Genomic DNA, 24,698 nt, shown 5'->3' with positions numbered 1-24,698 from the left:
TTTTAACCTGCATATTTGTTTATTACAGAAGAGTTTTATGTACTTATGATATTTTAATATTCCAGTCTCTTTAGGAATACCAATTGAACTTACTTAAATCTCCTTTATTACCTTTAACTGTGCATGTACTTGTTTATCTTTACATTTAAAGTACGATTTCTTTAAAAAGAGATCATATTTCTTGTAATTTCCTTGAGACTTTTTTCTGAAGTTTTCCTGAGGTTTTATATGTATTATTAGGCGGTTGAATTGGGACAACTCAAAAAACCTTGTTAAGCTAAGAGAAATTCCATTTTGAGGCTGTACATGCAGTTGGTGATAACAAGAAATGGTGAGATAAATGTTGTAAACTTCACTGGGAGGTTGCTGAAACTATGGGTGTAGATGAATACAAATGAAAGGAAAATAAAATCCATGTACTGATATATGAAGTAGAGTAACTTACCTAATTATTTATGCAAAAACAAATGGATACGGATATAACGACTATTAGTAAATAAAAGGAAACTGGTTTTTGAAAAATTTGTGTACAGAAACCTTGATTTAGTTTGAACAATACTTGAGAAAATCAGGATGAGATAGAGTGGTTAATGATTTCACCCTTAGTTGGTGGCAGTAGGAATAGACTCCCCTATTCATCCACTGTTGGGGTGATCATACTCTGGCATCCCTGCTGGGAGCCACATGTATCTCCTGTGTAATTCAGTTGGGGGTAAAAGGAAAGTTGAGAACCACTGCTATAAAGTATTAGAAGATAAACTGACTAGATACCAGCTGGGATATAAGCTTAAAAATATGACTCTTTGAATGAAGAAAAAAGGTACTCTAATTTGGAAGCCACAGGAATTAAGCTAGAATAAATTTAGACACAAAGAAAATTTGACTCTTAAATTTATGGAGAGGAGGCAAGGGTGGTACTAGGTGTAAGAAACTAGAATTCTGTTAGACTCTGTCTCTTTGTTGCTTACTTTTTCTTATTTAACTCCATTTTGGCTTGTGGGGTCGTCCCCGCATCCCCCCACCACCACCACCACCACCACACACACATACTGGCTTTCTCTTTGAGATTTGAACTATGGCTGTTGGCAGCTTTCAGGCCTGATCAGGAAGATGAAAGTGAAGACAGAGAGAGAAGGAGGGGAGAGAAAGGGGGGAGGAGAGAGAGAGATGTTTAAGATTACAATGTAATGGTAATGAGAGAGCTGGCATTCAAACCCATGTCTGACTGACACAATACTATGCTCTGTGCCTAAAACTATGTCCCAGATTTTATATTGTGAGATGAAATTCAGAATTTCCCCAAAAATTGTCTTTATCAAATTTATTTCTAAAAAACAGATGAGATCATCAAGCAGGTTGAAGTTTATATAAAACTCTACTGTCAGGGCATAACGATTTCTGTACTGTGAGGAATTTGTGTAGCAAATCTTGTGAGAGATGTATGATGATGCTACTGTGTTTAACCATAAGCAACATTTTTAAAACTTAATGTTGAAGAACCATTAGATCTAGTTTTTCAAGAGGGTATAAGTAAGGTGAAATACTGAGTAGATCTTCCTTAAGTGTTATTTTAGGAATGTGGTCCAGATTTGCCAAGCACATCTTTTCTGGAGCGTATTTGCAAAATGTTGGTGAGATAGTATCTCTGACCTGTTTTGTTTGCTTCGTATTCTGTATGTTTAAAAAAAAAAGATTTTATTTATTTATTTTTAGACAGGGGAATGGAGAGAGAAAGGAGGAGAGAAACATCAGTGTGTGGTTGACCCGCCCCATACTGGGGAACCTGGCCCACAATGCAGGCATGTGTCCTAGACAGGGAATCAAACAGCTATCCTTTGGTCTGCAGACCAGCACTCAGTCCACTGAGCCACACAAGCCAGGCCAATATTCTGTATGTTTTTGAAGCATGGCATAAGAAATTCATCTGGATTGAAAATGATTTAAATTAGGAAATCAGCTGGCCCTAGCCCATGGCATAATGTTTAAAAAAAAAAAATCTAGACTTCCAATTAAGATGGCCACATAGGTAAACATAGCTCACCTCCTCACACAACCACATCAAAATTACAACTAAAATGTAGAACAGTCGTCACTCTCAACCACCTGATACCGAGTGGCATTAAAGTCCAACAACTATGGAATAAAAAAAAAAAAACACTTCCATCCAAACTGGTAGGAGAGATGGAGAGGTGAAATGGACTGGTCCCACATCCATGTGTGGTGGATAAAATTCCAGGAGGGATATCTTGGGAATGAGGAGTCCCAGCCCTATACCAGCCCCCCACCAGCCCTGGATTTCAGTGATAGGAAGATAAGTTCCCATTATTTCTGGCTGCAAACACCAGTGGGGATTTAGTCGGAAGAAGAAACTTCTGGAGTACCAAGCAGCTCCCCTTAAAGAACCCCCACATGAACTTACCAAGTTCCAGCATTAGGTTATCAGCTTGAAAGGCACCAGTGGCATACAGGGAGGAACTGAAGTGTTTGGCATAAAGATGGGAACTATGGGACAGCTTTCTGTCAGACAAAAAGGCAGGCAGAAGTCATTGTCCCTTTTCTGAGCCCTCCCCACAACAGAGCCCACAGGTGTGTCATATGTGAGACTCCCATCAACCTCACTAACACTGCCCTGCCCTGGAGATCCCAAGACTCCATCCCACCCAACTTATGGGCCCACCTAAACTGTTAACCCCCACTTTTCCATATGAATGGCTGGTCTTGGCTTATGTTTCACGAAACTTCCTAAATCCTATCAAACAAGGAAACAGCTTTCTTCAGGAAGCGCCTAGTCCCTGTACCTCTTGCTAAGTGGCTGAAGGCACAGCACTAGCAGTGGCCAACCTGGGTTCATAGCTTGGCTTCTCCTGGGAAGATCCAGGCCCAGCACAAGTAGCAGCCATCTGTAGATTGTTTTGTAGCTCATGCAGCATGGCTGCAGGCAGAACACAGGTGGGAGCTGGCCTTGGCCTGTACCATCTGGGAAACCCCAGAGCCAGCACACCCAGTGGACAACTACAGACCACTTTGGAGCACCACCATCTTGCTCCTGCATGGCTGATCTCCATGGAGGGTGGAGGTTGGTCAGGGGTCACAGCTAGTCCTTGCAGCTGACTGGCCTGGGAAAATCCTTCCCATTGATCTAACAACAGCAATCAAGGTTCAACTACAAGAGGAGGGGGTACTCAGCCTACACAAAGGGCACACTTGGAGTACCCAGCTTGAGTGATAGGGGAGGCTGTGCCACTGGACCCTATAGAATACCCGCTATATTTGGTCATGCTACCAATACAGGTAGTCATACCAGCTCTACCATAGAAACAAACACAGGGAGGCTGCTAAAATGAGGAGACAAAGAAACATGGCCCAAGTGAAAGAACAGATCAAAACCCCAGAAGAAGAATTAAACAAAATGGAGAAAAGCAGTCTATCAGATGCAGAGTTCAAAACATTGGCTATAAGGATGCTCAAGGAGCCTTGGCTGGTGTGGCTTAGTCAATTGAGTGCTGGCCTGTGAACCGAAAGGTCGCTGGTTCGATTCCCAGTCAGGGCATATGCCAACCCAGGCATGATCCCCAACTGGGACCATGCAGGAAGCAGCCAGTCAATGTATCTCTTGCATGTTGATGTTTTTCTCCCTTTTTTTCTCCCTCCTTCCCTCCTCTCTTTCTAAGAATAAATAAATAAAATCTTTAAAACAAAAAGGATGCTCAAAAAACTTAGTGAAGACCTCAGCAGCATAAAAAAAGATCCAGTCAGAAATGAAGGCTATAATAATTGAAATAACAATTTACAGGGAAATAACAGTAGCATGGATGAAGTGGAGAATCTAATCAATGATTTGGAACATAAGGAAGAAAAAAACAACCAATCAGAACAACAAGAAGGAAAAAGAATCTAAAAAATCAAGAATAGTGTAAGCAGGACAACTTTGGGACAACTTCAAGAGGTCCAACATTCGTATCATCAGGGTGTCAGATGGAGAAGAGAAGGATCAAGAAATTGGAAAGTAATAAAAGAAAACTGCCTAATTTCATGAAGGAAATAGACATGCAAGTCCAGGAAGCACAGAGAATCCCAAACAAGATGGGTTCAAAGATGTTCGCTCCAAGACACAGCATAATTAAAATGCCAAAGGTTAAAGATAAAGAGAGAGAATTGGTTGCCTAATGCATGTATGTGCCCTGCGTGGGGATAGAACCCACAACCTGGATATGTGCCCTGACCAGGAATTGAACCATGCAACTTTTGGTGTACAGGACGATGCCTTGACCAATTGAGCCACCTGGCCAGGGTAACAGAGTTTTAAAAGTTGAAGTGTGACATACACAGAGAAAAATTGCTAAATATTATGTATAGCATGCCATTAACAGCACCCAACAAGTCCCTTCCATGCCTCTTTCGAGATACTACTCTCATCCCCCCTTCCAAAGGAAAAAGAAAAAAAGATTTCGAATAATGTTGATTAATTTTGCCTGCTTTAGAACTTTACTGTTTTGTTTTATCATTCATGATTTGTGGGAAAAAGAATTCTTTCTAGCGCTTTCCAACTCTAATTGTGTCCCGGTAGCATTCTCAAAAGATGTTATATTCATCTTTGTCACATGCAAAACTTCTCTGCAGTACCTTAGAAAATACAAGTACAAACATAAGCATGGACACTTTTTTAAAAAAATTTTTATTATAATTTATTTTTATCCTCACCCAAGGACATTTTTTTTTCATTGCTTTTAGAGAGAGAAGAAAGGAGGGAGAGCAAGAGAGAAAGAGAAACATGGATCGGTTGCCTCATGTACATGCCCTGCCCAGAAATCAAGCCTGTAACCTTTGGTCTACAGGACTATGCTCCAGCCAACTGAGCCATACTGTCCAGGACACTTCTTGGTTTAAATATTTGCCTTGTCCAGGTAGCTCATTTGGTTAGAGTGTCTTCCTGACATATCAGGGTTGAGGGTTTGATCCCTAGTCAGGGACTGTAGGAGAATCAACCAATGAATGCATAAATAAGTGAAACAAGTTTCTTTCTCTCAAATCAATCAATAAAAAGTTTAAATATTTGCCTTAAATAGGCTAGATTTTAGTGTGTGTTAGTTATTTCCATTTCTCCCCATGCGTCTGTACCTTTTGCATGTTTCACCTTTGTTTTACAGGAACTCTATGTTAGGGATATTAGACTTTTATCTATTGTGTTGCAGATGTTCTCCCCAGCCTTTCATTTGTGTTTTAACTTTATTGCTGTACTGGATTTAAAATATTTTGTGTACTATAATCCAACCTGCATTTTGTGTTCTGCTTAGGAAGGCCACCTCCACCCAGGATTTATGTAAAAAAAGAAATTCTATGTTTTCTTTCAGTTAAGTTTTATCATTTGTTTATATATATAACCCATTGGGATTTGAATGTAGTGTGAGGTATCCCTGTAAAAATTTAAAAAGTAGATAGGATATCTAAACATCTTTCTTTGACATTTTCCATTGAAAAACTTGCTTGAATTTCATCTGCTTATGGCTACTACTGTTTTTCCATCCACAAACTTCTAGAAAAAGTTTCCACTCATATTTTTCCTGATTATACCTTCTTTATGTCAACTCAATGTTGTCTATATGGCCTGTGCCTCACCATTACACTGAAACTATTTATGCCCAGGGAAGCCTTGGGCCTTCTTGTATACTGAGCCCAAATGACTAAATGCCCAAAGGAGTAAACTTAGACCCCTCTATCCTGAGCAGTGTGTATATTTCATTGTTGGGGACTTTCTCCTTGAAATGCCTCTCCTTTGGCTTATTTGATACAGCTTTTTCCTAGTTTTCATTCTACTTCTCTGCCTCACCCTTCTTACTCACTTTTGTAGCCTCTTCTTTTTTTATCCCCAACATTTTGGTATAGTCTAGAAATTTTTCAGTCAGATCCTCTACGGTTGTACTTAATGATGCTTATTCTTTGGTGATGTTGTCAGTCTTAGGACTTCAATTATCAACAATGTCCTGGCAACACCCAAATCTCTATCTTCAACTCAGATTTCTGTTTAAAGAAATTGACATTGTATTTATGCCTCATGGGCCTTTAAAACTAAACCTGTCGTTATTTCTTCCCCTCAGGTCTCAAAGCACATGTTATTATTATTTCCCATTTTAGGGAATGAACACTCATACCCAGTTGCTCTGTATAGAAGAAACCTGTTTGTCATTTTAAAAAGTTGAGTTGAAATTCAGATAACATACAATTAGCTATTTTACTTCTTTTTTAAAAAATTTATTGAATTTGCCCTGGCTGGCATAGCTCAGTGAATTGAGCGCGGGCTGTGAACCAGGCATCGCAGGTTCGAGTCCCAGTCAGGGCACATGTCTAGGTTGCAGGCCATGGCCCCCAGCAACCGCACATTGATGTTTCTCTCTCTCTCTCTATCTCTCTATCTCCCTTCCATCTCTAAAAATAAATAAATAGAATCTTTAAAAAATTTATTGAATTTATTAGGGAGACATTGGTTACTAAAACTATATAGGTTTCAGGGGTATAATTCTTTAATACATCATCTGTGTACTGTATTTGAATTGTGTGTTCACCACCCCAAGTCAAGTCTCCTTCCATTGCCTTTTACCCTCTTGTACCTCCCTCCACCCTCTTTCTCTCTGGTAATCACCATACTGTTGTCTGTTGCTTAATCCCTTCACCTCTTTTTACCTAGCTACCCAGTCCCTTAGTTCCCTTTTGACAGCCATCAGTCTGTTCTCTGTATCCATGAGTCTATTTTTATTTTGTTAGTTTATTTTGTTCATTAGATTCCACATATAAGTGAAATCATATGGTATCTGTCTTTCTCTGACTGGTCTGTTTTATCCAGCATAATATTCTCCAGGTCCATTCATACCATTGCAGAAGGCAATGTTTCCTTCTTTTTTTGATGACAGTAGTATTCCACTGTATAAAGGTGTCACGGCTTTTTTTTTATCTCCTCATCCACCAGTGGGCACTTGGGTTGCTTCCCGGTCTTGGCTGTTGTAAATAACACTACAATGAACAAAAGGTTACATGTATTCTTTCAAATTAAGTGTTTTAGGTTTAATTTTTTAAATCTTAAAAATTTGGGGGGGAGGGTAAAAGTGCTTAATAATTAAAATGGTCCTGCACATCTTCCCAACACCTATGCTCTTAAGAAATTTAATTAAAACCAGGCCTTCAGAATTAACTTCCCTGATTTTCTTCCCCTCAACCTGGTTTATTAATTATTAATGGTCTTGTGTGCTTGTCACTCATATGTAGAGTCTGGAATAAGGGTTTGAATGGACCAGAGTTTCACAACTTTTTGGTATGATTTACACTGATGCATGTACCTTTTTACAATTTTAAATATATTTTTATTGATATTTTTACTGGAATTTTTTATCATGAAAAAAGCCAGTAAATATTTGATAGGAGATATCTAACATCTTATTTATTTAATTGTTCTTATGACATGTAAAAAATCAGTTTTTATAATGGTAGACATGACCTTTTAAGATTTTGATAATTTAAATAAAGTGGATATAACCAAACTTGATCTAATGATAAAAATGCTATTTTTCCTTTACTTTAAAAAATTTCTCTTAAGATTTATAACTACTGTTAGCTACCAAGTACCAAATTCTTTGCAGCTAAATACTTTATGTACATGACTAAGGTTATCCTTATAAAAACCGTGGAAGATAGATATCATTACCATTTTACAGGTAAAGAAAACAGGCCTCAGAAAGGTATTGCTGTGCTCAGGGTCACTTGGACGAGGTCTGAACTTAGCTCTATCTGACTCAAGACCCTTGGTTTTCGTCATCTGATTTTAGTGACTTTCTCCAAAGATTAAAGGCAAACCAGTCATCAATTAACCTTGAGCACTGCTCAGTATCTCTCCCTGGACTCTTCTGATTTTTTTCACTTCAGTAGTGTCTGTGATAATTTAGAAATCCTATCTGTTTAAAGACCTAGATAAAAAATAAAATGTGTTTTGTCTACATGTGTACTACATGAGAGACAAAGACAGATGCCTTTCCAATACAATTAGGCAGTGATAGTGCTGAGCAATAAAATTTTTTAAATTCTCCTTATCTCATTATATGGAGAATTGATGCGTTTTTTTTTCCATGAGGCCACTTTTAATATTTGAATCCAAGATAAGTGGTGTAGTGAGATGATATAATTTTCTTTTATTACCCTCAGTCTTTGATTTGAGAATTACAGCCTTGCTTTGAAAAGCAGGCATTTTTCATTAACTCATTAAAATAATCATGAATTTTATTCCCTTTTTATAGTAGTACTCATCTTCTTCAGCCTCTTTTAAGAACATCACATAAAAGGTTAATGATGCTAATGTTAACAAGCATATAAATTGTATGATAATACTAAAGAATTTATATAAACTAATGCATTAATGGTCACTTTAGAGAAATATAAAGCAATAAAATCTACAAAAGATTGGAATTCCAAACAGCAAAACCTTTCCCTACATTTCATAAATGAAAAGTCAAGGGACAGGGAAGGTAAGAAAAGTATTGCCCTCTTCTCCAATATGAAAGAACTGTTATTTACCCAAGAAAATGATGGGCTATTTCTCCCCTAATGGTTAGTTTTACTAAAAATTTGTCTCTTTTGTATATGTGATCCATAAAAAGGCCAGAAGCTATTTTTTAGGTTAGTTAAGTATCAAAAAACTTATAGCAATCCTGCTGAGTGCTTCATTATCGACCGTTGCAGAGCAAGAGCCACAACTGTGTAACTCAGTGATGCAGGGTCTTGACCCCTGCAATGTCCATATTAGCATATCAGTCATTACTAAATAGTCTTCAGAGTCATAACCTTGACCATTGGCAATTTGCTGTTGGCAAAAGAAATCTTAAGCTTTCCAACAGGTTTCTGCTGGTTAAACAGGTTCCAAACACACTTATTTATTACACACACACAGATACATACAGAGTACATATGCGTATGGAATAAGGTCTCTCTTTAACTCAAGGTACGTGAGTGCAGTATACCCTTCTTTTAGTTTTATTCCCTTTTGCTATTCATCCAGTTATGACACCAGCTTGGTAGGTATATCAGCTACATTACTGGATAGTCACTAGGGCACAAATGCAGAACACAAAACTGGTAAGAGAAATGTAGGTTTTAATTAAAGGGCAGAAAGTGAAGCATTTCCAATAGTTAACAGAAATGCTTAGATTATTTACTTGGATATTTTCATTGAATTTCCTTCTTCCTACTGTGAGATTTAATTTAAAATATAAAGGAATTTTATTGCCAGAAAGGTTTACAGATATTGCTTGCAAAATACCTTTCTTAGTTTCTAATATGCACATCTCAGTGTGCCACAAAAATTTAAAAATAAGGGAAAACACAATGAATGCTGCAAGTATAAGTATAGAGATATCTGTTTCCATTTGGGGCAGGGGCAGAATTAGGTCATCCTGAGTTATCCAAAGGACCATTGAACTCATTGATTAATGCAGTTGGATAACTTTTAGTCCTTTGATTAGTAATTGAAAGTATTTATGCCATACCATTCAACTTACTTTACAAGCACTTCTCTTTAATTATTTGAAATGTTTTTGAAGTAAAAAAATCTTTTACATAAGAATGATGTGCATGCAGATACATAGGGTGAGTCAAAAGTAGGTTTACAGTTATGAGCATGCAAAACAGTTTATTCTTGTATTATTGTTTATTAAATATTGTATTACTCTCAACAGGAACAACTGTAAACCTACTTTTGCTTCACACTCCATACAATAACACCAAGGTAACCTTGGTTCCTCAAACAAAATTTTAATGTCCCATTTAAGAACATCTAAACCTTGAAGACTTAAAATGTTGGACTTAAAACTAGCAGAAAATAAAACTGGTTAGTGTGAAAAGCTCCTTATTATTCTCTGTGGGAATTGAGCCTAGGGAGGCCAGGGCAGTCTGACCATTGGCAACCAGAAACATCTTTCACAAATTTCAAAAAAAGAAAGAGAGGGAGAAAGGAAGGGAGGGAGGGAGAAAGGAAGGGAGGGAGGAAGAGAGGGAGGGAGGGAGGGGAAGGAAAAGGAAGGGAAGGAAGGAAGGAAAGGAAGGAAGGAAGGAAGGAAGGAAGGAAGGAAGGAAGGAAGGAAGGAAGGAAGGAAGGAAGGCTTAATCTATAATACAAACTCAGAGGTGTTTACTGAGACAAGTAGCCATTTTAGAATGTGTATTTCATTGGTATTTAGTGTATTCACAATGTGCAACCACCATCTCCCTATAGTTTCAAAACTTTTTCATCACCTATTAAAAAAAAACAACCCATACCTGTTAAGTAGCCACACCCTGTTTCCCCCTCCCCCATCCATTGAAAATCTCTCTCAGCTTTCTGTCTCTGTGTATTTGCCTTTTCTGTCTATATCAAAGGAGTCATACAATATGTGACCTTAGTGTCTGGTTGCTTTCACTGAGCCTGTTTTTTTGAGGTTTGTGTAGGTTGTAAATATATCAGAACTTCCTTTTTATGGCTGATAACATTCCATTGTATGTATATACCGTAATTTGTTTATGATTTAATTTGTTGATGGACATTTGGATTGTTTCCACCTTTTTACATTATGATTAGAACTGCTACATAAACACTTGTGTGCAACTTCCTATGTGGACTGCTATTTTCATTTCTCTTGAGTATATACTTAGGAGTGGAATTGCTAGGTTATATTGGAACTCTGTGTTTTAACTTTCTGAGGAATTGTGTGTGATTTTAACCTCCACGTCACCAAGCTTGGTTGATTATTCTATCTCCTAAATATCTCTGTTTTTCATTATTATTCCCACTACCATATACTAAAGGTCCACTTTCCAGGATTACTTTACTAACTTCCTTTTTGTTTTCTTTGTCATCACCATGGCCTTATTCTGTGTCATCTTAAAGATACTGCAAAGTTGGTTTTTGATATTGTAAATCTTATGAGGTTGCCTCATTGTTTTAAAAACAGGAACTCATCATCATAGCCCTCTGAATAAAGTGTAAACTGACGTGGCCTACAAAGGCTCTTTTCTGTCTAATTCTTCTGTCTAGTTTCATCTTAACCATCCCCCCACCCCCATTGGTCTAACCATATACTGATGTCCATTTTTCAAGTTTTTCTATGCTTCTCTAACTCGAGCACTTCCCTCCACCTAAATCCTTTGTCTTGTTCAGATGTCTCTTTTCTTTTTAGAAACCCTTTCTGTCTCTTCATGATCATAATGTGCCCTCCAAATTCCTGTACTAATGTTGGAGCATTTGCTACACATTGTGGAAATCAGAAGCTGATAGTTCAGTGCCAGGTGATATAGTGCAGACTAGAAGAAGTATAGTTAATAGGAATTCAGAGGTCAAAAGGAGATTATTTGGTAAATCACTTAGGGAAGGCCTCAAGGAGGAAGGTGTTACTTTGAAGGAAGCATTCGTGAAGGTATGGTTATGATCTGCAACTATAGGTAGATTAAGTCTGTTGAATATCCATGGATCTAGACCCATGAGGACTCATGCTAGGAGCAAAAGCCATGACAAAAGTGAGATATTGGACATTCTTCAACATTGCTTTTGTGTTATTTACATGAAACAAGCAGTGGACACAATTATTTCTATGGAAGAAAAGCATAAAAAGAATGTACAAAAGATTTCAAGAACTTAACAATGTATTGGCAGAAATGAGAAGGAATGGTATACTTCGCAGGGGTGTCCAACCTGTGTCCTGTGGGCCACATGAGACCCAGGATGGCTGTGAATGTGGCCCAACACAAAATTGTATATTACTTAAAACATTGAGATTTTTTTGTTTTTATAAATGTTTGTGTATTTAATGTGTAGCCCAAGACAACTCTTCTTCCAGTGTAGGTAACCCAGAGACTCCAAAAGGTGGACACCCCTGCTGCGAAGAGTAAGGAAATTTTCTAGGGTAATTTTTGAACATGTATGCTTTGATAATTTCAGAGTTTACCCACCTACATTTATAAAACTCCACTAAACTTGTGGAAAATTCAACAACTAGGTGATTTTTAGATACCAGTAAATTACAGAATCTTCCACAAGACTTGTATTCAGTGTTGGAGAAATGCACTGTGTTTATCTAGAAAAGACTGGAAATAAGATAACTCCGTGTGGAAAATAACTGCTTGTTTTGCAGTTGTCTGTGCTCTACCCTGTCCCTCAGTTGACAGTAAAAGTAGGGCTTTCAGCTTCTCCCTCAATAGTTAGCACTCAGTAAGTGTTTACATGCACAACAAAATAAGATTAAAATGTAATTCCTATGTTTGCATTTTCAGTATCTTCTTATGTCTTATAATAGCTATTTAAAAATAAAAATGCATTTCTTGTTTCATGAAATACAATACTGACTTAAAACTATGTATAAAAGTCTACTTTTTCTGTTAGGCAAAAATACTAGACTTATAAAAAATCTCCCCTTAAATTTTGAGAAAAGAAGCCATTCATAGTTAAATAGAAAACTCACTTTTGGCTTTCTCTGTGTTTCACTGGCATTTTGAGGTATTAAATTTTAGTTGAAATAACACTACCTCTGATTCCTCAAAAAAATTATGTAATGTCTTTTTCTCAGTTACCAACACTTTGTTCAGTGTTTTATTGCGCTTTGAGTTGTATATTTACTTTTATTATTAGACTGAGATCCTTGAAGAGGGTGGTAGGAATTATGAGAATTATAAACCTGTTCAGACTCCCAGCAAGTTCTTTCTGGGCTGTTCTCTTGCATGGGCTTTGTTTCTGCTGCTCAGTTTCAGCCAGTCAGTGCTCCATGTCTGAGCTTCCCAGTTGGTGATATATATGCATGCTTATACATTATCATGATTGTGGTGATAGTTTCACGGTGTATGCATGCATCTGTATTTATTAAATGATATAATTTAAATATGTGTCATTCACTGAATCCACATTATACCTTATTAAAGCTGTTTAAAAAATTCCTTACATGAAGCCCATCATCAGTAGGTCATTATTATTTCAGTAAGCCCAGTGTCTCTAGGAACTGTTTAGACTTTGCACTCCTGATTTGTCCTTCTAAGGTCTCCTGTTGGCCCGTGTCTCCCAACCTCACTAGGTCCTTTGCCTCTGTTCTTGTCCCCAGCCCCCATCATCCTCCATTCATGCCAGAGCCACTCTCTTTGGAAGAGAAAAATCTTATGATTGTAGGTTCCAGGTATTATTCTTAAGCTGCTCCTGTGTGCTGGAAGCTCTGGCTGGCAGAGGGGTCAACACACACAGGCAGGACACATGGGGCTCTTTGTTCTCTCCGTGCTCAGAGTCTGATGGGCCACACATGAACATCAACTGTAGGTGTGTATCCCCAAGGTTACAGAGGAGTTGTCAAATAGATACACAGATACTAGTATAAATGAAGGTTGGTTAAGCTCAGCACATTCCAATGAAAAGGTATTAGGCACTGTGTTGGTATTTCTGAAAGTGCACCCAAAAGATCACAGCATAAGAATTGCTTGAAGTACTGGTCTAATTTCCCTCAGAAACAGAGTTTCTGGGGGATGGGCCTGGATATCTGCATTTAAATAAGTTGTCTACACCACTCTGTCACACCACTGTAGAGCCACTTGCAATGGTGGTAAGAACCTAGCTGGGAACCAGGGTAGCAGCGTTAGAGGTCAGAGGGCAGTCGAAGTTGATCTGGGCAGTTTGCTTTACCCATTGCTTCCTTGTGTTAAAGAGCTGGAAATGCGGGTGGGCTGGATTGGGAGTAAAAGGGAGAAAACTGTACTTGAACAATGATTAAAAAAATTTTAAAAAAGAGTTGGAAATGCTTTGGTAATCAGGTAGCATTTTCCTAATGGATCCAGGTATATCCATTTAATAGTTTAGAATTAATAAGATGTATATTCAAGTTTTGTAATTTCTTTGTTGGATGAAAATTATGGGCCTTAATTTTAATGTTTTGATTACATTTTTCTTTTTCCACAGAACTCAACAAAAATCCAGTGGAAGGCTTTTCAGCAGGTTTAATAGATGACAATGATCTCTACCGATGGGAAGTCCTTATTATTGGTCCTCCAGATACACTTTAGTAAGTACAGTGAAACTGACATCAAAGTGGAGCTCTCTTAATTAATTAAAATGTAAACTACTGTGGCAAACTGAAGTGAAATTATTTTTTAAAAGCAGGTGGAATGGTTTTGTTTATATCAGTTGTATGGAATGATCATGTCTCAGGTGTTTTATGTCCTGCTTAAAACTCTAATGTCTATAACCTGTTGCTTTCTTAAGTATATAATAGTTTCAGAAATTCAGTTATTCTCAATACCTGGGATAAACTAACTATAGAAGAGCTATCTATAACGTGAGGTTATATATAAATAATACATATTTTTTTACTTGTATCCCAGAAATTGGATTGGTTTTGTCAGGATAGGGAAGAAGAAAATTCTTTATTGAAATGTTCTCCTCCCCTTCCCTTGTGCTTTCTGTGCCTTTTCTCAAAAGGGAACACGATAATTTTAAAGAGAAGGTTTTATCGTTCTTAACATTCTGTCACGTTAATTAAAGCATACTATCAATCTGGGAGATTTCACGCAGAGCATAGTGTACACATCAGTGTCTAAGCAGGCTGGAAAGAACTTTCAGGATCATCAATTTTAGTGGTTCTCTAATTAGGTCCCCACAGAATATTGGTTAGAACCAAGGTGTTCTCACTCTAAAGTGAACTCAAGATCATCTTTTCCCAGTTTATAAAAGTGTCTGTTACAGTTAGTTATTTTTAGTTAATCATTATTAACTGATGTGAAGAGAGACAACAGAATGTAGTAGCATCAAAGAGCAATAGAAAAAGAGATAGTTTCAAAGGCCACACACAGTCTTATTTTCTGCTCCAGGTGTTTACAGACTAACTTAAATTCACTAATATTTAATGTTCTGTGAGAGGGATCATGACTGCCTTGTATCTGACTGGTACAAGTTCCACATTTTTTATAGAAGTTGAGGTATTGAAAGAAAATGCAGCAACCTTCTCGAAGCCATACAACCAAGGGAGAGTAGGGGCAGATCTGGATCTGAGTTTCTTGGGGACTGCACTTCCTCACTCGACCATGGGCCTTTCTGGGACTAAGCAAGAAGGGTTTGGATGCATCATATATTTTTTCCTGAGGGCTAAGTAGTTTCGTTTTAGGTGTTCTAAGATGGTAACTCATTTTCACTCCATAAAATACATGATGGAAAAGAAAACTCAGAGCTACTTCTCTACCAGAGTAGAGTGGTATATGACATACAGAGTTGAGATGTTGTGTGGATTTTTGGGTTTTCTATAGTCTGAAAAAAGTTAACGTTTTCTCATAATGTATTGCCACTTAAAATTTTTGTTAGTATTGTTTCCCAATGGTATGTTTGCATTGTAATTGTTGCAAACTAAAATAACTTGTTACTATAACCACAGTGTTAGTTTGGTAGGTAACAGTAGCCATTGAAAACTATTTTAGAAGTATTTCCTCACAATCTTATTATTTGCAAGCTGATTTTTTAACTAAATTTTGTACATAAAACTATACATATAATCTGGTTTAAGTTCAGGTCTACTCTAGGTTTTGCAATCAAAACACATTGCATGAAGGTTTACTCAGGGAAACCTGAGTAAAGGAAACACAGCAATATTACAGTGATAGACTCTTGTTACTCTTACAGTTGATATGACATAATAAGAGAAATTTTTCTAAACTGATGTTGTCTGTACAGAAGATTGGTTAGGCATCTAGGCTTGAGCTCCATCTCTAAGGACCTCACAGAATTCTTACACTTTTTTTCATGCAATAGTGTCACATGTGTCTAAATATTATTAGCTGGTCCATATATTTTGTGTACCTTCAGCTTCACCAAAGAAAACCACTTTTTAATACTCGTTTTACTAATTAACATACTATTATTTCCACCAATAAAAACCTATTTCTGGCCTTAGTGTACATTTCAAGAGTGCAAGCTTTTTGACAAGAGATGTGGATAGCAGAAGATTTGTGGCAGCTCCTTTGGAATGTGGACCTACTGATGAGACAATTGGCAGCCCCTTCTGCACTGTCCCTTCCTGATGAGAGCATGGCAGTACCTGTGCTATCGATGAACCTCATTGCCATTGGTATTTTGAACATCTTATGAGTAGTGAGGCCTTAATGAAGTTAACAGACATTATAACGGTCATCTGAAATTACCTGGATCTGATTCCTTTTTATGAATGATCTTTTCTAATTCATGTGCTGGAAGTTATAAAACAGTTTTTAAAGCCCTCAAAAAAGAGGCTTAAGATTTGTTGAGTGTACGTCATCCCTTTTGGCATTGTGCTACTTAGAATGATTGCAAAAGTAAAGCATTACACTGGCATTTACACTACTCATTCATTTAGTTCTCAAATATTTTTTGAGCACTCTTATGCTAGATGCTGGGAGCATGTAATAGTTACTGCTCTCAAAGAGGTTATCTTTAGTTGACAAAACAGGTCATTTAATACACTTTGGTGATAGCTATGGTGGAGATGGACATGGGGTACTATGAGGAATCATTGGGAAGATGGCAGGTTTTGAATGTGTCACGGACCTTTTCCCAGAGGAAAAAGATGTCTAAAATAGGAACTGAAGAGTTAGTGACTGTATTAGTTATTAGGCACTTTGGCTACAAGCAAAAGAAATCTGATTTTAATGGCCTTAGAATACTGTGAACATGTTGTCCTGACACAAAATGGTTAATTAATAGCAGTTTTGAGCATTTCAGAATATCATCCAAAGAAAAAAGAGAAGGTGATTTCTTTAGCAGACTCTGCTTCTTGTCTCATTTGTCAGAACGGAGTGACTTGCTCATTCCTTACCCAGCAACTGGCAAGATGAATGAGATTACCACATCTGGTTTAGATTAATTATTCTGGGATGGAAGAGATTTTAGACTGTCAACAGCAAGGTAAGAATTAATTTAGACAGATATTCTGGCACTGACAGTGAGTGGTAGGGATGAGTGGAAGGGAAACTAGGGATTAAGTATTTCACAGGGAGAACTGTGTACATAGGGCCTGGAAAAGGGGGGTGGAACATAAGGGTATGGCATCTGAGTGAAGTGATATAAAGAATTTGAATAAATGGGATTGGGTAGGGAGTTCAGGGTTAGTCTGACATTTACAAAACACTGTGAAAGAGTTTGAAGTCACCTTTTGTCCCCAGAACAAAGCACAGCCATTGAGAAATTTTATATCAGAAGTTACCAGTTAAATTATATTTTATAATGTGCATTGAATTACTAAGTATTATAATTTGGGGATTATGGCTTTTATTTTCCCTCAGTTTAGTTGTATTTTATTTCTGCAACAAATACATGTTTTTTAAAAAAATTTATTTGCCTATAACATAAAAAATGTACTGGGATTTGGGGGCTACCCATGGTGCTTGAAGTAGAGAGATCACCAGCCTTTGGGTAGGGAACAGAGAGCACATGGGCCTAGGGCAGGACCCTGAGAAAAGGCAGAGGAAGTTAGCCAAGAAGGTATAAGGAGAGGAAAGGTTTTTATAAAAGTAAGCTTTCTAAAATGCTACAAAGAGTCAAGTATCAAAATTCAAATATTTTAAGTGTCTGTTGATTTAACAGTAAGGAAATTACTGGTGTTCTTGTAGTTATTTCGGTGGAGGGAAGGGGATAGGGGCCCAGCAGTGGTTTGAGGAGTGCTGTTGGGAGTGAGTACACAGAACTCAAACATAAATAACGGCCTAGGGAGAGAAACAGGCTGATAATGGGGGTGGATGGGAATGTAGGATTGAAAGTAAGTTAATTTGGGTTTAGATGGTACCCAGGCCTAAGTGGTTAATTTACCACTTAATAATTAGATAATTTATGTAATAATTAAAGAATTAACAATGTACTAAAGTTCTATAAAAGGTGTGATTAGTTCATGGTGACATCATTAGCCTTCATTTAGTCACTAGAGGGCAGTGCACACTCTACAGTCTCTAATCAATCAACTGGTATATTCTTAAGTTCATTACTTTATTTGAGACTGATAGATACTATGAGTATTAATTTAGTCTTTATATTTATCTTTACACAGTCTTGAAAATTTTTTTATTTTTGTTGACACTATTGTAGATGTCCCCACTTGCCCCTCCTTGCTACCCTCCTCTGAGCCCCTGTTCCACCTCAGTTTTGAGTTTTTACTTCTCTATTAATCTTTCTAGTGCTGTTATGAATTGATTCTTGAGGCTTTCTGTGAAAGACATTCTGAAACTGGTGTGATAAACCTGCTGTTTTCAGACAACTGATTGTTAAGTAGTATGTATAGCCACCCATATTTACAGAAATAAAAGTTCATGTAGGAATGGCAGTAGGTTTTTAAAGAAAGTCTCAGAGACCCGGATAGCTCTGAGTAAATAAATGTTTATAACTTTGTATTAATGAGTGGTGAATGGCTTACAACTTTTTAAATCTCTTACTGTCTTCTTCTTTCATCATTAATGGTTGGTCTGTTTAAGTTTGTTTCTTACCATTAGCAGTGGTGTAAAAAACTTGGAGAATGGTAAGAGTATATGTATCTTGTAGTATTGCCTTACCTTGAGAGGATATAGAAAATGAAGAGTTGGCTAACGAAATTTTCTGATCAAAGAAATTGTTTTGTAGTTTTGTTTAGGACTTCGAAGCACAAGCCATATATCCTGTAATGAAATTTTGGAGGGAATAAACCTTGTGCACATATTGCTTAGAAATTGATTGATCATTGGCAATGCTATGTCATTTATCATTTAGTGCTTAAGAATGTGGGCTTTGGGGACTATCTTTGTGTAGCTCCCTGACTCTACCATTTTTATTAGTTGTGTGACTTTGAACAATTACTTAAACTTTGTTTTAGCAGTTTCATTTCTAGGTTAAAAACCCTATGCCTAGGAAGTGTTTGGAATATTCAATGTATTGCTTGTAATAGCAAAAGAGTTGGAAGCAGTCAAATGTCTTATGATTGTATTGGATAAATTGTGGAATGCAGCAGGTAAAATGAACAAGAGACAAGTATCAATAGGAATATATATAAAAGAAAAACGTTGAGAAAAATTTCAAGTGGCAGCATGGAGTTTATCATTTAAATAAAGTAAATGTGGCAAAATGGTAGGATTTGAAAAAACAGAATGGTAGGATCTGTGATTCTTACAAGATTTTATAATTTAAGCAAAAACAGTAAGGGAAGCCTCATGGAAGAAACTTGAACTAGGCCTTAGGTCTAGGTTTCTCAGCCTTTTCAAATGGGAAACTCCTGGTTGTATATTTTTTTAAAAATATCATGCTAGTAATTAAACTGCTAGTATCTGTGATGAAGACAACATATAACGGAAGAGAAGATATGTTTAATTCATTGATGTTTTTAAATAAATTTTCAGTTTGCTCATCATAGTAGCATCTTTGTATATTTGAAAAACAGCGAACATGTGACATTTTAATATTTAGTCTAAAATGTTTTGTATCTTGTGGGTCTTTTGAGTTCTTCTTTGCTGATGTAGCTGTTTACTAGAAGTTTAGCTATTCATGACTTGGGACTACTGATACTGAGCAAGACTCAAAAAAACAGGGTTTCCACAGGTAAAGGAGACCAGGAGTCCACCTATAGGAGAGAAACTATAAGGAATAGAATAGTTGGTTCAGAATGGGTGAGGGCATTACAGACAGAGTAAAAATTGTATGCTATTAATGTTTTAGGATAATCTTATTAATTAAATTTGATTGACATTTTAAAGATGGAAAATAATGTGAGACTAGGTGATTTTTTTTTTCCTATGGTAGGGATTCCAATCAGCTAATATAAGAAGACCTAAGCAATTAAAATTTAAGGGAAGCTACCTGAATACTAAGGAATAGCTTCACCAGTGGGATAAAGTGCTTGGGCTTGTGGCAGCTATTTTGATACCATTTTACATTAACTTTTGGCTGTTTTCTGTATTTGTGGCTTTCAAGCTTTTTTTTTTTTACCATAACCCATAATCAGAAATAATTTACATTATGATCCAGTGTATATTAGGTGTATACATCTTAGTGAATAGAAACATGTATATAGATTATATAACTGAGACAGATTATTTGTGATAAGCACCTTTGTTTTCTATTCTACTTTTATTTGTTTAAGAAGAAAACTGGGAAGGTGCGGGTTGGGTCATGGGGGCTCTGAGTGTTCCCTGCCCGGGTGGCAGCAGTAGTTCCAGAAGGAGACACCATGGGCCCTGAATGTATCTTCCTTGTTTAGACTGGGAACTAGGATCATACCAGGGCCCTACAGAAGGCTTGGGGATTGAAGCAATGAGGAGGAAGAAGAGCAGGAGGAAACTAGGGCAGGTTCTACCAGCCCCTGAACCAAGATCCTGAACCAGAGGAGTTGGAACTGGCACCAGTGTGATATGGAGAAGACGTAATTGCCAATATCCAGGATTGGATCCAGGCCCTTGGGCTTCATTTGCCAGGCCCACCATTAGTGAGGAAGAAGATGAGGTGGAAGCTTACAGCAATGAGCAAGCACAGTTCTATTCCTGTGGAACCCAGAACATGTAGAACTGGTGAAAAGGATGATGGCTGGAATAAGCCTTCCTGCACCAGGGGTTCCTGCCGGGGCTTGGGAAATACCAGATGCATAGTGGGAAGATGTGGTACAGGAAGGAGGCTCCCCAAGCCTGTCAGGCATCCCCTGCCTGGAAGTAACCACCTTGAGAGCTGCCTTCTTTCTCTGCATTCCAGACTGGACCCAGCACAGGACTAAACATGACCCTGGTTGTAATGCCCATCTTTGTCCTCCCCATCTCCCTTTCCTCATCAAGGTGAATCAGACTTCTCAAAGACCCACTTTATTCAGTTCTGTACATATGGGGACATTGGCCGGAGCCCAACCCACCATAGCATGTATCACTGGAGAAGAAAGCACCCTGTGTACACCCCTCTCCCCCAAAAAAGAAGAAGGAAAAAAAAACTGGTTAGTGACTCACTTAATTGGTTTTATGGCCCCAGTTTGGAAAACTAGTTCATATAATAAATATGTCCTAAGACCAGTTTTGGCAATAACTTACAAGTTGGGGTAATGTAGGCTGAGAAAATAGGCTTATCTCTTTATGCTCTATTCACAACTATCATAGTCTCCATTTTTTTCATCTTCAGGTTTTATTCCCCTTCAGTAGATAATCTTATAAATTATGGAATTCAAGGCCAACAAGGCAGACATAAAATTTGTCATTTTTCTTCCTTTTTGCCCCTGGATATCTATACTACATTCAGTCTGGTTTTCTTCCTGTGCAGAGGGAAAAGATTGTTTGTTTTCTTAAATAGGCCCTTAACTACCCTTATTTTCTTTCTTGTTCTAATTTCTGAGTTTTTTTGTAGTCTTTCAGCCAGCATCTTCCCATTTACTTGCAAACTAGTCTTTTCTCTTTTTTAAAAAAGATTTTATTTATTTACTTTTAGAGAGAGAGAAAGGAGGAAGAGAGAGAAAGGGAGAGATAAATCGATGAGTTGCCATTCACATGCCCTTAGCTGGGGACCTGGTGCCCAACCCAAGCATGCACCCTGACTGGGAGTTGAATCAAACTGGTGACCTTTCGGCCAGCACTCAATCCACTGAGCTATACCAACTAAGGTGTTGCCTCCCTCTTTTAAAGATTTCCATTTGTACTCTTTTCCCATCTTCTTTAACTGTTAACCCCAAATTGCTCTGTTTGTTATGCTTGTACTTTACCACCTCATTCCTTCTTTGGTCCTTTGCAGTTGTTTTTCTATTCCTTTTACCAAACTTGTATTATCAAGGTTATTTATTTTTTGATTTACTTATTTTAGAGGGAGAGGATGGGGGTAGGGGGAGAAAGAAAGAGAAACATCGATTTGTTGTTCCACTTATTTATACATTCCCTGGTTGATTTTTGTATGTGCCCTGACTAAGGATCGAGTTCGTAACCTTGGGCACATTGGAATGATGGTCTGACCAACTGAGCTACCCAGCCAAGGTTTCAAGGTTACTTTTTAGTTGTCGGCCCCCCCCCCCCCAAGATTATTTATTTATTTATTTTTAGAGAGGGTGGAAGGTAAGGAGAGAGGGAAGCGTGATGTGTAAGAGGAACATTGATCAGTTGCCTCTCACATGTCCCGAGCTGGGGACCCAGCCTGCAACCAAGGCCTGTGCCCTCACCAGGAATTGCACAGGTGACCTTGGTTTGCAGGATGATGCTCAACCCACTGATCCACACCACTCATGACATTCAAGATTACTTTTTATACTTGAGTCCAGTGGCATTTTCTGTATTCAAGACTATTTGGTACTAATGATTTACCTCTTTTTTATTAGCCTTTCCCTCAATTTGTATTTATGTTCAGAAAAGGGTGATAAAAATTAATACTTGCTGTGGTTAAAAAGTGAAGTTATACTGAAATGTACAAAGCAGAAAATAAAAGATCCCATAATCTTATGTTCCAGAATTAACCATTGTTATGTATTAGTGTTATATTTCCAGATATATTTCTATTTGCATATAAACATACCCCCACTTTTACTTCTTCTAAAGACAAATAGGTTTATCCAATAGGTTTTTTAAAAATTTAACAGTAGATTGCTTATATTATTCCATGCTTATTACTGATATTTTTCTTGATGTTTTCCTCTTGACCTAGAATGGTAAGTGCCATGAAACCAGTGCTCTTTAATTTCTTGGTCTGTTATATTCATTTACCTAGAACAGTGTCTCAGACAAGTAGATTATCAATGTATATTTGTTCAGTGAATGAAAATTATTCACTGAGCTTAGAATTCTATTTCTTACTGATCTGAAACAAACACAATCCTATTACCCTGCTCTGATGGTATGTGCATTGAATAGTAAGAAAATCTGATATGTGAATTGCTATTGCAGTAAATTTGTCAGTGTGATAGTGAGCCACAGTGGCCTGTTAAAATCAGGTAATGGGGTAAAATCTTTCTCAAGAGGTAACATTTAAGTTGAATTCTGAATGACAAAGGGAGAAGGGTATTTCAAACAGAAGATACAGCTAGTACCAAGGACACAAAGCAGGAACTTAGTCATTTTTTGCTTCATAAGGTTGACTTCATCTCATTGGTTTTCATGGTTAACATACACAGCTCATTGTATTATTTTGATAATCCTTCAAGCACACTTCCTAAGTAAATTGCAGTGCTTAGAACTGCACTAATAAGCAGTAATCACTGCCTGCATATGGCTCTTAAAATTAAATGGAACTTAAAATTCAGTTCCTCAGTTTCACTAGCCATAGTTTGAGTGGCTGATGGCTGCTATATTCGACCACACAAATATAAAACATCTCCAATGTATAGACAGTTCTATTTATTGTACAGCAGTGGTTTGGAAAGTCACTAGAATATAAACTACTTGAGAGACTTTATACTTTGTTCATTGCTGTACTCTTAGTGTCTGACAAGTACAAAAGCTGAATAAATATTTGTAAATGATAAGTAAATGGATGGAAGAATGGAAGGTCAGCACATCTGTTTCTAGATGAAATGTGCCTAAACTCTTGAGATGAGAAAGAGCTTATTGTGGGTTTTTTTTTGGTCTGATGTCTAATTTTGTGTGTGTGTGCAATGGATAGCTCTTTTTAATTAAAGTATAGTTGACATACAATATTATATTAGCTTCAGGTCTATAACATAGTGAGATTTTGCATTTATATACCTTACAGAGTGATCACAAAAAGTCTGCTATGGACCTGTCACCGCACAAAGTTACTGTGATATTACTGACTGTGTTCCCTATGCTGTACTTCACATCCTAGTGGCTTATTTATGTTACAGTTACAAGTTTGTGTCTCTCTCTTTTTTTTTTTTTAAGCCTACTCTTCAAAGATCTTCAGCATTAATTGTGAGGGGGTTTTTTTGTGTTTTTTTAGATTTTATTTATTTATTTTTAGAGAGGGAAGGGAGGGAGAAAAAGAGAGAGAGAAACATCAATGTGTGGTTGCTAGGAGCCGTGGCCTGCAACCCAGGCATGTGCTCTGACTGGGAATCGAACCTGCGATGCTTTGGTACACAGCCCGCGCTCAATCCACTGAACTACGCCAGCCAGGACAAGTTTGTGTCTCTTAATCCCCTTCACCTTCTTGCCCACACTCCCAGGGTCACCCAATCCTCTAGTAACTTACCAGTTTTTCTGTATTTATGATTCTGTTTGTTTCGTTCATTCATTTGTTTAGTTATTTAGGTTCCACACATAAGTGAATTGAAATACTATTTGTCTTCCTCTGATTTAATTCACTTAGCATAATACTGTCTGGGTCTCCCCATGTTGTCACAAATGGCAAAATTTCAATCTTTTCATGGCTGTGTAATATTTCTCCCTCTCCCCGTCCCTCTCCTCCCACTCCCCCCTCTCTGTAGCAATATTTATGCATGTATCTCAACTTCTTCTTTATCCATTCATCTGTTGGTGAACACCTAGGTTGCTTTCATGTCTTGGCTATTGTAAAGAACACTGCAGTGAACGTAGGGGTGCATATATCTTTTTGAATTAGTGTTTAGGTTTCTTCAGATATGTGCCAGAAGTAGAATTGCTGATTCCTTCTTTGCCTTTTGTTATAGCCTTTGTTTTAAAGTCTATTTTGTTTTGTGTAAATATTGCTATCCCAGCTTTTTGTTTGTTTCTATTTTCATGAATTAAATTTTTTATCCCTTTACTTTCAGTCTGTGTGTCTTTCAATCTGAAGTCTCACATAGGCATCAAATGTA

The 24,698-nt window shown here is 37.4% G+C and overlaps 1 protein-coding gene and 1 pseudogene across 2 annotated transcripts in view; both read left to right on the top strand.

Annotated features, from left to right (window-relative positions):
* Positions 1-24,698, top strand: part of UBE2G1 (ubiquitin conjugating enzyme E2 G1) — a 111,301-nt gene that overhangs the window by 59,651 nt on the left and 26,952 nt on the right. For both annotated transcript variants that reach the window (XR_006783990.1, XM_045824474.1), the window contains exon 2: positions 13,940-14,042. Coding sequence is in view for 1 of the 2 variants with exons in the window: in XM_045824474.1 (XP_045680430.1) it covers positions 13,940-14,042 (103 nt within the window). In the remaining variant the exon portion in view is untranslated. The remainder of the gene's footprint in view (positions 1-13,939; positions 14,043-24,698) is intronic.
* On the top strand, positions 15,956-20,662 carry LOC123809464 (annotated as a pseudogene).

Source organism: Phyllostomus hastatus, unplaced genomic scaffold (assembly GCF_019186645.2).
Source record: "Phyllostomus hastatus isolate PE091 unplaced genomic scaffold, TTU_PhHast_1.1 phas_scaffold_55, whole genome shotgun sequence".
NCBI lineage: Eukaryota > Metazoa > Chordata > Mammalia > Chiroptera > Phyllostomidae > Phyllostomus > Phyllostomus hastatus.
This window is presented reverse-complemented; position numbering and strand designations above follow the sequence as displayed.